The sequence below is a fragment of the Camponotus vicinus genome, unplaced genomic scaffold (genome assembly GCF_025532165.1).
Source record: "Camponotus vicinus isolate PSW18456_S1 unplaced genomic scaffold, iyCamVici1.0 SCAF_4, whole genome shotgun sequence".
NCBI lineage: Eukaryota > Metazoa > Arthropoda > Insecta > Hymenoptera > Formicidae > Camponotus > Camponotus vicinus.
In genome coordinates, this window is record NW_028141976.1 from 14,552,095 (window position 1) to 14,569,149 (window position 17,055).

At 30.1% G+C, this 17,055-nt stretch overlaps 1 protein-coding gene across 1 annotated transcript in view; it reads right to left on the minus strand.

The window, feature by feature from the left end:
* Nucleotides 1-17,055, minus strand: part of LOC145970171 (uncharacterized) — a 61,098-nt gene that overhangs the window by 16,343 nt on the left and 27,700 nt on the right. The window contains exon 3 of the mRNA XM_083096701.1: nucleotides 14,183-14,312. Within this exon, the coding sequence (XP_082952827.1) occupies nucleotides 14,183-14,312 (130 nt within the window). The remainder of the gene's footprint in view (nucleotides 1-14,182; nucleotides 14,313-17,055) is intronic.

Below are 17,055 nucleotides of genomic sequence, written 5' to 3' on the forward strand. Positions count from 1 at the left end.
TGTTAATTGTAAATTACATATTTTTTCTTCGAAACAACTATATGTTTTCTTTACACCAATTGATTCCTCTCATTATTTTGTACGTAAAAGTATTAGATAAGATAATCGAAAAATGAATATTTTACAAGATATTTTATGGTTTATGTAAAATTAAGAAATGATTTCAAGCCTCATAATTCGGAAAGTACTTAATGAAAACTAACTTAATTATAGTGTTTCGGAAAGCTCTCGAGATGAGCTACAAGAATATGTAATGAAAAATAGGGGGTTCCATTTAAAAAATGCACTTCCGGTTTGAATCGCCTATTGCCGGCCGGAACCAGAAGTTGAAAATATCACCATTCGATAGAGCGCACCCGATTTATAAAGAAAATGTTTTTACTTTTTTGAAATAACCACTTCTCTAGTTTCTAAATGGGTGGTACGGGTGGTCTGAAACATCCTGTATATCATTATTAGACACTCTGTATATGAATATTTTTTTTATTAATACATATCTATTGATTTCCTCGTAGATTCGAAAACAGCCCTTCAAATATGGCTTTTAATAAGTGTTGTAGCTCCTAAATCAAGTAAAATTACTTTTAAAATTGGGAACAAGAAAAGAATGTGGAAACCTACAATCTCGGAAAGTCAGGAAGGAATTCTAATACAATGTAAAGTAAGTTAAATTCCATTCTTGTTACAGATCTGAAATAAAAAGAAAAATCGAAATTGATATTTTATCAAGAGACACTGATGTGTCTATAGAAGCTTTTTACAACAGACATTTTTACTGGGCGCTTTTTCAATTTTTTGAAAAGATTTGTTAAAGTTAAACTAACATTTATAATTAGAGGTTTCTTACGATTTGTAATTTACTTTAGGTACCTGGCGATATTGAAAAAATATGTCAAGACAAACAAAATAAAATGCGTCAAATGAACCTTACGATGCAACCTTTTATAATCATCGTTGGACCAGAAATAACTGCAATCGAAAATGTATACATTCGGCTCGATACACATTGTATTCTATGCCGACGGTATTAAAAGCATTGGATGTACTTTTCAAGATTTTTGTAACATTTAATGCGTGTTATCCGAAAGAATGTGAAAATATGTGGTATTTAATTCAGTGGGGAATTTATGAGATCCGTACAATTTGGGACGAAAACATTCCCTTTCTATGCACCGCATTAAATAAAATAAAAAGAGGTTAGTCTTCATTGTGTATAAATCTGAAAACTTGTTTTCACAACTTGTTTGTATCATTTGCTTTTTTGAAAATCTATTATTTTTTATTTAGTAATATTGATTTATTGCTAATTATTGTAATGTATATATATATATATATATATATATATATATATATATATGTACACACATACACACACTTACATACATACATACATATATATATATATATATATATATATATATATAGTATATGCCACCGAACTTATTTTCTCATTAGTATTAGATTTTATTAATTTAGTATTAGCTCTTATTATTTGTTTTTGACATAAGTAACAATTAATTTTCTTGCGTTTTTTTGAAACATAAAACAATACGCTTAAAAATAATAATTTTTCAAATACTAACATCGCATTTTAAAAGATTGCTTTAGCCAAAAATGGATTGTCGAATTTGTTTAAAAAAGATTTTCGGAGATACTCAAGCATATATTAAACATTTAAAATCATATCATCCATTTGAGATGACATATAAATGTATTAATCCTAAATGTTATCGGATATTTTCTTCTTTTTTTTCATTACAAAAACACTTAGATGCTAGATGTTCATTTCAAATACATCAATTACAAGACGCTGATAATAAAGATGATAATTCATCATTACAGACGTCTGTAATATTTAAAATGGAAAACATAACAGAAAATAATTCAATTACTAATACAAATAATTTTATAATTGAAAAAAATATTTCATCTAACGATATTGAAAATTGTGTGCTAAAATTCGTCGCTCAATTATATCAGAAACCTATTGCCCGATTAATAGTTCAAAAAATTATAGAAGAGTTTCGAGATACAATTCAGAATGTTTCTGAATATTTTCTTCAACAATTAAAATCACAATTGCTTTCTAATTTATACAATTTTGATAACTGTAAGATATCTATATTGGAAAATATTGATAGTGAATATAAAAGATTCCAGTATCTCCGAAAATCTAAGTATTTTATCTCTCCACAATCATTCTTTATCGGAGAATACTACAGTAATAAAAGAAAAGAGCAAAACACAATTCTCACTGTTCAAAAATGTGAAGGTCAAATCATACCTATGCGTGAAACATTAAAGACTCTTTTAGAATTACCTGGTTTCTATGAAAAAATATTATCCGTTCTTAAAACAAATATCGCTGCAATATACATTGATAAGACATATACAAGTGTTTGCGATGGTACTATTTGGAAATCTATTACAGAGCATTATCCAAATAAAACGGTTATACCGTTGTTTTTATACTACGATGATTTCGAAACGAATAATCCTTTAGGATCTGCAGCAGGGATTTATAAAGTAGGAGGACTTTATTGCTCAATCGCAATTTTGCCTTCGCAATATGCTTCATTATTAGAAAATATATTTTTAGTACAACTGATAAATTCATCAGATCGTATGTATTTCGGGAACGCAAAATGTTTTCGATATGTAATAGAGGAATTGAAATATTTAAGTAATGAAGGAATTGTTATTCGTGATACAAATGGTTCTGAACATATTCTTTATTTTGTCATGATAGCACTTTTAGGTGATAATTTGGGACTTAATGGTCTTTTAGGTTTCAATGAGAGTTTTTCCAGTGATTATTTTTGTAGAATTTGTCGTGCTGTAAAATCAAATACGCGTTCTGCAACTTTTGAAGACGAAAGTTTATTACGTACCCCACAAAATTATTGCGAAGATGTTTCAAAATTGGCATATGGCGTAAACGAGGAGTGTATATTCAATGAAATCCCTCATTTTGATTGCTCGATAAATATAACTTGCGATATAATGCATGATCTTTTCGAAGGTGTTTGCAGATATGATCTTGCGAAAATAATACAGTATTTCCTAATGGAGAATTTTTTCACAATGGAACATTTAAATGAAAGAATTAAATACTTTAATCATCAATCAAATTTCGATAAGGGAAACAAAATGCCATTGATAAAAATTGATCACTTAAAAAAAGGATATCTAATAATGACAGCATCTGAAATGTCTGCGATGATTTGTTACTTAACTTTTATTATAGGAGATCTAATTCCTTATAATAATGAAGTTTGGGATTTCTATCTCATACTTTGTGAAATTATTAATATCGTCGGTAACAGATACAATTATATCAAACGTTCAAATAAATTTCCTTAAAGGGTTAATAATTTCTCATCATGAAATGTATATACGACTATTCAATGATCATCTAAAACCCAAATTTCATTTTATGGTACATTATCCAGAAATAATTCGAAGAATGGGACCTCTTAAAAGTTTATCTTCTATTCGATATGAGGGATTTCATAAAATTTCGAAGAATTATGCGTCTATCGTAACATCAAGGAAAAATATAACATTAACATTAGCGATCAAATTGCAATTGCATTCTTGTTATAGATTTCTTTGTAAAAGAGGGCTTAATGATATAATTGAAATAGGTTCAGAAATAAGATTAGTATCAAGTGATTCGGATGCGCATTTAATAACACTCATTCGTAGGAAGACATTGGCAACTTGTTTCAACTCAATTTTTACGAATGTATCCCAAGTAGATGATAACATTTTAATGGAAGTTGCATGGATTCGATATAACAGCGTTGTCTTTAGACCTAAATATGTGATCATTTCTAATGCTGATGAAAATAATTTGTCATTCGGGATAATGCAATGTATTATTTTAAAGAACAGAGAATTTTTTTATGTTGTATATAAAAAGTGTATTACTTTAGGTTTAGATACTCATTTTAAAGCTTATGAAATCGAATTGCCACGTGAGAATAGTACATATGAAATTTACACAGTTGATGTTTCGAAAGAATGTAATGTGAGAACATGCAATTTTCATATTTCAGGCGAAGGTCGATATTTTATTTCAATGTTCGATGTTTAAGAAATAATATCTTAGCGTTAATATTAATGTTCTGATAAAACACGCATGCACTTGTTCTAAAATATAAATTATAAAAAATATATATATAAATATATTATATATGTATTTTAATAATATATGTATTTTAATATTAAAAAAATGGTTCTTATATAAATATTATAATAAATCTTTTTCAATATTTCAATATTGACTTGTCTTTAAATTTATTTCACATATTTTACCACTTTTTATCATAATATTAAAAATATTATTTATTTAAATATTTATTAATAATTACCAAATCATTTATTTATTTCAATTAAATATTTAGTGATAGTAAATAAATTGCTCATTTGTTTTAACTAAATATGTAGCTTTAGTAATTAAATATTTATTAACTATTATAAAATTGCTTATTCTTTTAAATTAAATATTTAGTAATAGTTATCACAGTTTTAATTTCCCCTTAAGATGATTTAGTTATAATTACCAAATATCTGATAATACTTATCAAATATATTATTTTTTACTATCAAACATTTAATTACAATTACCAGATTTTTTAATTTCTCGTTATCATGATTTAGTTATAATTACTGCTAATTTTGGCAATAATTGCCAACTCTTTTACACGACTATCTTACCAAAATTTGTTAATAATTACCAATTACTTTATCAAACATGTTGGCTAAACTAAATCATTTAATGATAGTTATCAAATATCTAATAATCTTAAATTGAATAATTTAGTAATATTTACAACAGTTTAATACATATTTAATAACAATCATCAAAGATTTTATGATAAATATTAAATATTTAATAATTGTTACTAAATTGTTTAATTGATTCAATTGCAAACAAAATTTGTTTGCAACTAGATCAATTGAAGATTTAGTAATTATTATCAAATATGGTAATATTTATCAAATATTCAATTAAAATTCACAACTAAATATATTTGATAATTATTACCAATCAGTTTTTTCAGTGTGCTCACTAAGCAATCAAATTATAATGACATACATACATTTACACAAGAATCCAAAATTACCAGAAATTATTTTCATTAAGTAACAATAAAATAATTAAAAACTTGTATAATTAAAAACAAGAATAATTTATCAATAAATATTAATAATAATAATAATAAAGGCGCAATTATAATGCAATCGCGACTCTTTAATGTTGAATTTACCGTCAATTGACGGTATTAAAATATTATACATCATTCATGGTGCAAAAGGGTCAGAGTACGATAATCCCTTTTCCATTGTGCGGTAGCTTAAACTCGCCGACCTTACGAGCGTGAGTATTCAAAAGCGCGTGGGATGCGCGTGGAAAATCGTGCGGACGCGTATGTCGACGTTAAGCCGCAATTATACGTCGGGCTTAATCGTCGGCGATTGAGCTAAACGGCCGCGATTTTTGTGCTCTTTATGCGAGCCGATATCTGCGATTGCCCTGCGCGCGAGGCTCGATGTATATTTTACAATTCTGTATCCCCCGAGTCGACGATCGAACGCGTGGGACGTACGAGTAGTCGAGCAGGATGGAGAGGCTGGGTCCATTTTTATCGTCTTCCGTCTTCCACGAGACTTGTCGCACTTCATTCAAGTGCATCACGAATGTATATAGAAAAACAGATTGAAAAACAGCAGAGAATTTTATGTATCTGGCACTAACGAAGGATAAATATGAAAGTAATTTTTTTCTACGTTTAAAATAAATAAAATAAATTAATAAAATCAAATATGTAAATGAAAAAAAATAATAATTTAAGTAATTTATATTAAATGCCCTTTAAAAATTATGTGCTTTTACGTTAAAATATTAGTTAGGTGATGATTCAAAAAATAGTTATTAAATATATTTTTATTTACACATTAACAAATTAATAATTTCTCCTTTTTCAACCTCCATCCAAAATCATTTTCAAAGTGAAAAAAATTTTTAATATCTAGTGTGAAATTCCAGAAATGATCAAAATTGCGAAATGTAGCTGCCAGGGATAGACAAGTAGATGGATGTGTACAAGGTTATATTTTGGAAGACGAAAAGAAGGTTAAAGAGACACAAAGGCAAGATATGATTATTCGGAAAGAAAATATAAAGACGAGGCGGGCAAAGCTCGTTCCAGCACCATTAAGCCTATAATGGTCGGTGTTTTATTAGATTATATCGCGTTCTCTCTCGCACACGAGATACAATGGCCGCTTTCGCGACTACAAGACCGGAAGAATGCGACAGCAATCCGGATGATGCGCGTCGAGCGGAGGGAAGGGCGACCGTACCAGGAATGTTATCCCGCGAAGGATCCCATTCTACGCAATGTCCGGCAGTAACGCGGAGAATTACGGACGCAAAAGCCAGAGCGCGAAAAAGCATCCGGTCGCGACGGGAGGAGATATGATGTACTGCGCTAATAACCGAACCCACCGGTGGCTGCGGCGGATCCTAACGATGTTTTAAGCCGTAATTAATTTACTGCCCGACCCCTTACCTAGCTACGCTGGCGATCCAGCTGGCGAGGCGCGCGCGCGCTCCCTTAAATCCCCTTGTGCGCCCGCGGACGGTCAATATCGGCGATTCCTTCCGTATTCCGGTGGGCGATCGCAAAACGCCCCGTCATCGTATATGCGCGCAATATCTACACGCATGGCTTTTAAAATCAAATTTTCCATCGATTGGTCGGATGGCACACGACACACGCGACATCCCTTTTCTAATATACATATATCTACTATAATCCGATCGATTTTAAATTTGCTCAAGATTAACGAACGATTATTTAACGACGCGATTGCGAATTCTCGAGATACTTGCAGTTTATTTAAATCCGTAAATAAATTTTTCTTTCGGATATTTTTGTTCAAAATTTCTTTTAAAAATTTTTTTATACTTTCTAAAATAAGTTTTTTTATATATAAGCTTTTTCTAATGCTTTTTCATTCATACGAAGGAGAAACACGAAATCTAGAGTTAGTGCTAGATTTGCAAATTTATTGGAAAAAGAATGCTGAATATTTAATATTTTATCAAGACAATAAATGTGTAAACAAAGATAGATATATATTTATAATATATTTTAAACGCATAATTCATAACACGTCTTATCAGCAAATTGCTTGCAATATAAAAGCATCATCGAAAAGAATTAAAAAAAAAATTGTCCCAGGTTTTTCATATTTTTTTTAAGGAATAGATACCCTGATTTAATTATCGCGCAATGATAACATTTATTACCTCGATCTCCAACGAATTTCCCGCGCGATAATCTCTATTGAATCGATGATAACATCCCGAGTTGCGCACGCGATGTTGAATTTCTTAGGACGGTCGATTCGTGGCCGCTAATCTTTCGCCACGCGGTCCATTCTACATCGCGGCACGAAATGAACGCTGCGCGTGAACGCGCGATCATCTCCGTTCACGCGGAATATCTAAATAGCGATCAGTTCGTACGCTAGGTGGGTAGATAGATAGGTAAGTAGATAGAGATAGTTGAGTACACATATCCACAAGCGTGTGGGCGTGAGTGGTCGCGGTTTTCTCTTCTCCCCCTCCCCTTAAACATATTGCATCCGTCTTTTCTCACGGCACGCTACCTTGCTTGCGCTTGCGTATATCTATACGCGACACACATGCCTATTCGCTGCATCTGTGCGCGTGCATCGACGGCGAATTCAAATAGGACAGCGAAAAAGGAGGGGAGGAGAGAGAGAGAGAGAGAGAGAGAGAGAGAGAGAGAGAGAGAGAAACGATAACAAATTTTTATATGTAACGAACTATTTAAGAAATACGATATTAAACTTGCATCAACATTTTCCATTCCTATCCAATAAATATGAACATGATGGAAATATTGCAATTTTTTGTATATAAATAAATCAATATTATAAAAAGACACAATGTAAAATACGGTAACATTTAACAAGGAAGTAATTCTTTCAACATTATTGAAACATTCCAGATAAGCAGATTTAGAACTGTACTAATATATTTACATTAGATTGTATTAATATTATTTATACGATTTACCCTTTTTTTATATCAGCTTTTATATTCTTTGTAATTTTTTTGTTGAAATAAATTTCTTTTTGTACTTATTGATATATGATCCACAGTGCAAAGCAGATTCCATGTTAATGTAGAGAAGATTTATTAATTGTATAATAGAGAAATATTTCAAGGAAACTAATAAGGCAAAATGCAGTTTTTGTGCAGCACTTCATCTCTTTAAAAAAAATGATATATATAATTTTAAATGATATATATAAGTTAAATGCAGTTATCAGAATAATGACTCAAAATATTGAAAGTAGTAATGTATGATACGAAATGATATAAGTGGGTTTTTTTATGATTAATATGAAAATGCACTTAACTAATGTATTAATGTATAATGTAACAAAATTTATGAAAATATAAAAGATTTTCGCGTACATAGATATTTCAACATTTTAATGAAACAAAACAAAACTTATAGAGACATTTTAAGCAATTTTTTTTAATTTAATAAAACATGTATTCGACGTTTATCACATCATTTATCAATGCATTCTCGATAATCAAATCTATAAAATAAGGGAAGTGTAAATTTTATGAATATTTATCTACTTTGAATCGTTATTAAATGTACATTCGTTTGCGAATAATCACATAAAGTTTAAAAGTTTGATATTTCTCACAAATATTACAAGTATTTTTTAATTAGATATTATAATATTATGAATATTTTATATTACAATTTTATAGATATGTAACATATTTATATTTGATAAGATTATAAATCTTTAAATACAATTCAGCAAATACTATAATTATATTTGATAATTCAAATTTGTCATTAATTTATAATTTAATTGTAATTAATAATTTCTGAAAATAAATTTCAATAATCGGGCACAAGATTCTTTCTTGAGAAAAAATCAAACTTTATATTATTGATATCTACATGCTTTTGAATTCTCAGATATTTAATAATAATGATGATGATAATAATGATAATTTAACAATAATAATGATAATTTTGATTTATATGAATCAAAATGTTACACATTAATGAAAAATTTTGTAATCCTGATTATTACAACTTGTTCCTAATTATTACAAATTGCTCAAATTTAACTTTGTTTGTGTACACAGTTTATTGAGTAATTAAAATTTAGAGCAAGTTTTTTCAATAGCAATATGATACAGATATCAAAATAAGCTACAAAAGACTGTACTGCACCAATCAGCCCGTATAATAATATTTTAATCCTAATTTAAATAATTTTGTTTAACAGAAGAATTTTAATATTTTAATGTACAATTATACATCTTGTGTCTTTTAATGTAACATAAAACAATTTTATAAAATAAGAATCGAAGAGCAAATCTGAATTTTTTAATTAGGTGTTAGATATTGCGTCAGGCACATGAGATTTTTATATATGTACATATATCCGTCATTTAATGTGTCTGAAGCTGGCACGACAATCTACAAATTTAAAAAAAACATTAAGAGTTCTGACAGCACTTTTCACAGTTCTATAATTCCTGATAAAAATTAAAAAGAGTTCTGTACTTATTATATTACAAAATCGAAATCGAAAAAATGTGCCAACTTCACGAATCTAACACGATACCCTTCCCTCTAATCTATAACTATAGATTTTGTAGATCAATTTTTCGCATATGTGTATTATAATGATTAAAAAAGATGTGTATATTTATATATTATATTTATATTAACGTATTGATGTATGCAATGATTGTGTATAAAAATAATATAGGAAATTCAGCTTTTATGTACATATCGTTTAAAAAAATAATTTTCCTCTTATAACATATATATGATCTTTGACACATCAATCAAATATCATGCTAAAAATATAGTATGGGGATTTCACATTACAAGATATTAATAAAGAATAATGTGATATTTATATTATAATAGAATGTATACACTTAGACGAACAGAGAGAGATTATTTTGGATCACATCAATACATGGAAAATCGAGAGAGAGAGAAAGAGAGACATTTAAGAATAAATTTTTATATGTGAGTAATTAACTATTTAAGATACGATATTAAATTTACGCCAATATTTTTCACTTAACCAATAAATATAAACGTGATAGAGATATTGCAACAAATTTTTGTAACTATAGGTAAATTAATATATAATAGAAAAACACAATCTAAAATTTACAACAACATTTTCCAAGGAAATAATTCTTTCAAAATAATGAAACATTTGATTGACTGTAAAAAATCGATGTATATACTTTTTAAAATTAAAACCAACAGCGATAAATTACAAAAAATATAAAAAATAGTAAGAAAAATTTATAAAGATATTATTTATTTCGTTTGATTGTTTTTTTATATATATACTTCATGTACATATATAAAAACGTTTCACGTAGACAGAAATCCTATTAAGTTTAGATATCAATACATATAGGAAAAGTAACACATTACGATATGTGCATAAATTAATTTCTAAAGGTCTTTCTATTCTCTTGTGCATATAAATCCGCATGTAAAATTCAACCATTTAATATTTGTTTCACAAATATTATTCAAAAGACAAACATATCGCGTTTGGCAACTGTTATAAATATTAAAATCAAATTCATTTAGCTAATATTTTATCTAAATACAATAATTCAAAAATTTATCATTTATTTATAATTCAAATATAATCAATAATTTTTAAAATTAAAAAAGTGAATATATAAGTAATCGGGCATAAATTTTTTAATTCAAACAATATAATTGAAGTTAAATACTTGAGTTCCTTATGAATATTTTAATTAAAAATTTTAAATAACAATTTTTATCTATTAATAATACAGAAATGATTAAAGAAAAGTTATTGTTGAAAAATTATTATGTAAATTGAGAATTTCTTGTTTGAAATCTTATTTTGTTTTTAGTAGTAGATGATCTGTGGTGCCAATAAGATGGCCAACCTATAGAAATGGAATTTTTTCACGTTAAAAAAATACATACGGCCACATGTATATTTTGTGATGAAACTTTCAGTGTACAAGTATCTAACGGAAAAATATCAGATTATTTAATAAAAGAACATAAAATAACGGAAATAAATAAAAAAATTTTAACTGAAAATTGTAATATTATGGAACCAATTAATAAACGATCTAAAATCGTGAGGTGTTTAAAATGTAACGGTGAAGTGCCTAAGAACAATACGTGCATCCACAGGAATGACCAATCATTTAGTTTAAACACGATATTTTAAATGAAGACTGGGATGCATTCGAAACCTGGTTATCAACTACGAGAGACATTTCTAAGTTGAGAGAAATATGCAACTAATATTATTAAATGCAACATGTCAACAACGTGGCAACGGCACGTGGACGAGAAAAATATGCGAGGTGCAAGTGGCTGGATCGGGAATCGAATCAGAGTCTTTCGCTTTCAAAGGTCGCTCGCTGACCAAATAAGATGATATATTTTTGGTTGGTACTGTAATTCAAGCAAGATTTTATAATACTAATTAAGCAATTTTTATTTTTCATTCTGTGCAGATCATTAGATTTGAGCGTAGAAATGTACATATAAGTAATTTAGCAAAAATTTTTTAATCCGAATAATAATTAAAGACTTGAATTGTTACGAATACTTTAATTAAAAATTCTAACAAAGTAATAATTTTTAAGTATTAATGAAAGAAATGATTAAAGAAAAATTGTTAAATTGAGAATTTATTATTAAATTGAGAATATTAAATCATAAATTTAATATTAATTGTTGTATTTCTATTATTTTAATCTTTATTAAATATACTTGAAAGGCAAGTTATCGAAAAATTCAAGTTGAAAATTTAATAACAGGTTCAAAAATTCAATAACAGATATATAAATTTAACAGCAAATTTTAAAAATGTTACATTATCGATTTTAAGGGTGTTTATATTATAATTTTAATTTTTAACGGCTCTAATTATCCACGGTATAAATAAAAATATTAATGTCTTTGACGAGAATTTCTTCACCTATTATAAAATATTATTAAATCAATACACACACACACACACACAAAGCAGGCATGATAGGCAGATTTAGATAGTCTAGCAATATTTGTATTTATACAATCATATCATATGTCTTTACGCGACCTTTTCTTTTTTCTTCTAGACACCAGTTTCTATATTCTTCTATACTTTTCCTTGAATTTTCATTTTGAATTTAGTAATACACGATCTGTAATACATAGCGGATATCATGTGGACAAAACAAAAAAAAGGTAGACGCGAAAATTGGGTATGGGATTATTTTTCGATAAAAGATGACTCTATACTTATGTCAGTATGCAATATTTGTGGTAAAGAGAGGAGACATAATATAAATAAAAACGATTTAAAGGATATGAACAATCATTTATCTAATAATCATACTATTAATGAGGAAATTAGAAACAAAATAACATCTTTGGAATCGCACTTTGAAAGGGTGCAATGCTCAACTGATGGTATACATGGTAATATAAAGTGCAAACATTGTGATAAATATAACGTTATACTTCGACTATGGAAAGGGGTTACTATGGAAACTCATTTAGAAGAAGAGCATAATGTTACGGAAAGTGATTGGAATTATCTTCAAAACTGGCGAAAAAGGAATACTAAAGACTATTATGATCTGACTGAGGAATTTGAGGAACATATGGGACCAATCAAAAGAACAAGATTGTGTAAGAAATGTGACCATCATTTTCGACGTAGTAATCTGATCATCATGCTAAAGCATTTGATCCAAGTTCACGACGTTATACCCGATGTATCTTCGGATAAACTACCAAAAGGGTAAGAAAAACGGCAAAAATCGAATTTTATTAATTTACCTATTTTGAATTATTTATATATACTATTGCATAATAATAAGAAGAGAGAATCATGGATATAAAACTATAAAATTCAGATATTTAGCACGTATAGTATGTATTTACGATAAATATTTGGTATATATATTTGAGTCAATTTAACTTATTGTTAGGTTAGCGCATAAAAATATCATTACATATATATATGTATATATATATATATATATATATAAATTTAAAATTTATTAGTTTAGTGTTTTGATAACACAGGCCCACAAAAAAAAAAAATTTGTTTGACTATGAATCAGAACATAGTATTCCCATGTATTTTTCGACGCTGAATCCGAATCCGATGTCCGTTTTATCGTATCACGTCAGGTTTAAGGGCAATTCAAGGTCATATCGTTGAAAAGCGCCCCCAGACAGATTGAAGGTCTGAGAGTCTAACCTCGAGCTCTAAGACCCCAAGCGACTTTACTCCCAAACAACCTAAAGGCCTGAGAATAAATTTTTTGGAACGTTCAGTAACGATTTATATCTTTAAAAAATCAGTGAGTAAATCATTAAATAAGCGTGTTTGAGTTTTTTTAACCAGACACACACTTTTGTGTGTGTACGCTAACGCCGGCGTTTGCATGAGTGCGCGAGTGCATGAGGTCTGTATGTGCGTGCGTGTGTACGTGTGTTCGTGTGTGTGTGTGTGTGTGTGTGTGTGCGCGTGTGCGTGTGTGTGTGTGTGTGTGCGCGTGCATATAGAATGCCTGCTGCCCCAGAGGATGCTGGAAATGGTGTCAACTGCCTCAATGAAGGATGTGTAGAATGATCCATTTTCCGATTCTCTGGAGTAACGAAGCCAGCGAAGGCGCGCTGCCCTGCAGGGGGGCGTTAGGGTGTGATTCAACTTTGATATACTCTTGAACTCGACGTGATATGGTTAAATGGACACCGGATTTGGATTTAGCAACCTCAAAAACATGAAGATACAATATTTGGCCTCATTAATGCGCTTTTCAACGATATGACCTTGAATTGCCCTTAAACCTGACGTGATACGATAAAACGGACATCGGATTCTTTGGATTTTTGATATCAAATTTTTAAGAATATTCAAGTTTTTGATAGTATTTTAATAATAAAAGTATTTTTTGACATTAAAAAATAATAGTTGAAAAATTTGATATATATTATGCACATAAATGAAGCTATATTTTATAGTATTAATTAATACAACAATTTTTTTTTATGTTCTGACAGATTACTTGAGTTGAATCCTGTAGTTGATGCATCGACCTTTCAAGAGCCATCAACATCTGGCAATTCTCATACCAGCCAACCGAAACCTGCAGGGCCGGATTTAAAGGTGTGGAGGCCCTGGGACAACTCAGACCCCTAAAATTTGACGGGTTGTTAAAACATTACCCGAAAAAATAAGTGAGAGAATTAATGTGTTCTTGATGAATAATCATTTTTTTGTGCCGTTTTTTTGTTTTTTAAATATAACAAATTTATAATTGCATCCATTGTTGTTTACGAATATATAATTTATTAATCATCTATTTATCAAGCAAAGATTTCAAGTTTTTATATTGTTTTATATTGTTTATATCATTTATATTTATAATTTATTAGATAGAGATACAAACACAAACACACACGCACACAGAAACACACACACATCAGAGACACACAACACACGTGCGCGCGCGTGCGCGCTATACACATCATCTTATATTATGATCTATTATTAATTCTAGAAGAATAGTTTTTTAAACGTATTGTATGAACAAATATATTTATAAACCGATAGATTTTTGTATTCAATTCGTAGAAAATTGTATTGAAAGTGTAGTGAAAGTAATGTAAAATTGATGGAAATATTAAATTAAATTAAATGGCATTTTTGATAAGCATAATATTATATCTTTTTAATTTATAATTATTCCAATACGCACTTAAAAGTTTATTATATATAATATTCGATTAATATATTTATCTCTTCTTATCAATATAATGTTTTATGCTTTGACCGAACTTATTTCGCTAATTTCAAAATTTTTTGCGGTTTTTAGTCATGTCTATTATATAATACTTGCGATTGTGAAAATTTTTATGTAATATCTTTCTAATTGATGATTATTATCGGCACAAAATTAGTAAGCTAATAAGTTTAGTACCTAATTATAAAAATTAAGATACATTAGACAGATTTAGATAGAAGATTTAATGCTAAACTATGCGTATCCATATTTACATTAATATATAAAATTATTCATTTTAATCTGTTTCTTTTTTTTATTGTCTTCTATTTTTATATAATCTTCATTATAAGTTTTAGTATTTATAGAGCACTTTATTCCCTTCAAAAGAAATACACATTTAAAAAATACATAAAAGCTCATGTGTTATATTCATGATAGTAATATCTCACAATAAAAAATTAGATATAACAATATGAGATAACATTAAATAATAATAGTAAGATAATGTATAATGCGCTTTTGATGATAAAACATTTACATTGACAATATTTTATATATTTTATAGATATATTTCAGAGAGAGAGAGAGAGAGAGAGAGAGAGAGAGAGAGAGATGCTGCTCTTGATTCCCTCTTATCACCCTCATCCGCGCAGTCGCGGCGAAATCGTAACGAGATCAACGTTGACTGTTATTAAACGGAATTACTTGCGTGCGATGGTTGCGAGATTTGCGGCTTTGGCTGTTGACGCTCGAAAGCACCTTGAGAATGATATCACGGCGCGTTGTCGGACATAATCAGCATATGCGTGCGGCATTCCTCCAGTTTTTCTTTTTCCCAGAACGACATCGGAATAATCGGCGTGACGGCGTAATATTTTCCGGAGATGCGCGACTTCACAGTCGTTATAAAATCATACCTATCCACCATACGCGTAACAAGCATGGCAATTTACTCAGAGATCATTCAGAATAAGTGACCAGTTATTGTACAGTTGCTAAATAATCATCTAATGATTACACATTGCATTGTGAAATCGTTTTCATAAATGAAAACTATCAATTATATTATTAGGGAATATCTCGCGATGTTGTACATGGCACGTATTTGCTTTGCTGGTGCCATTACCTCGATTAGCCTCGTTTCTCGCTAATGACACAAATACCGCTTGAATTAATATGATAGTACTACGACGCGAGGTAATCAGATCGATCCGGAATGGAAGAACGGAGGAATGTCATAACTTTTGATCTATCAATCTAAAATTCGTTGCGCAATAAGACGAGCTACTTAAGAAGCGACTCATCCGTGGGAAAAGAGAGGAATCCGTACTTCCGCACAAGAGAATGCCGATAGACGACACGAAATTGCCACTCGTTGTGATTGCGACGTGGCCTACATCGAGATTATCCTCTTCGCGAAATCGCCACCGTCTCATCTCGTCGACATTCGGCAACGAGAGAGCTCTTCCTTTTCATCTCCACCGTTCATTAGAGAGAGCGTTTCCTTTTTTTCCCGTCCGCGACGTACGGGACGTACTTGTTCAAAGTACCTAAAAAATACGTAGCAAGTAAGTAACGTTCCTCTCCATGTCCCTTGGCTCGATTCCCTTCTTCCTCTGTCATTCGCCCGGCAAACATCGCCCGGTCGTTGTCCCGAGTCTAGGACAGCCGGCGCCCGGCGTCCGCCGGCGTCTGGCGTCTCGGCGCCCGCTTTTCCATCCCACCCTCCCACACCCCTTTCGCGATCCGGTCCAGCCAACCCCGTTGCATCCGCGGAAAACACGATCGTTGTATTTGGGAGAATACTGGCGTCGCGACGTCTGGTCGGCGAGCGACGAGAGACGCCAACGTAAGATAAGAGATACGAGAAATGAGGAGTAAATATAGGGTGTTCGGTAAGTATCAAACTTGTTAAATAGGTAGTAATTATCCAAGTAAACTAAATCGCTGATGGATCGATAATGGATCGCATTTCTGACATAATTGTGACGGAGAACTTTATAATTGAGTGATTATTAAGTTAAAAGCTTATGTATCCCCAACGAAGCGGGATAAGAGATAAAAAAGGAGTAAAAATTTGACTCTTCTCTCTTAGTGCGTGCCTTTGCCTTCACAAAAACCGTTATAAAAATGTTAATTAATAAATATTATCT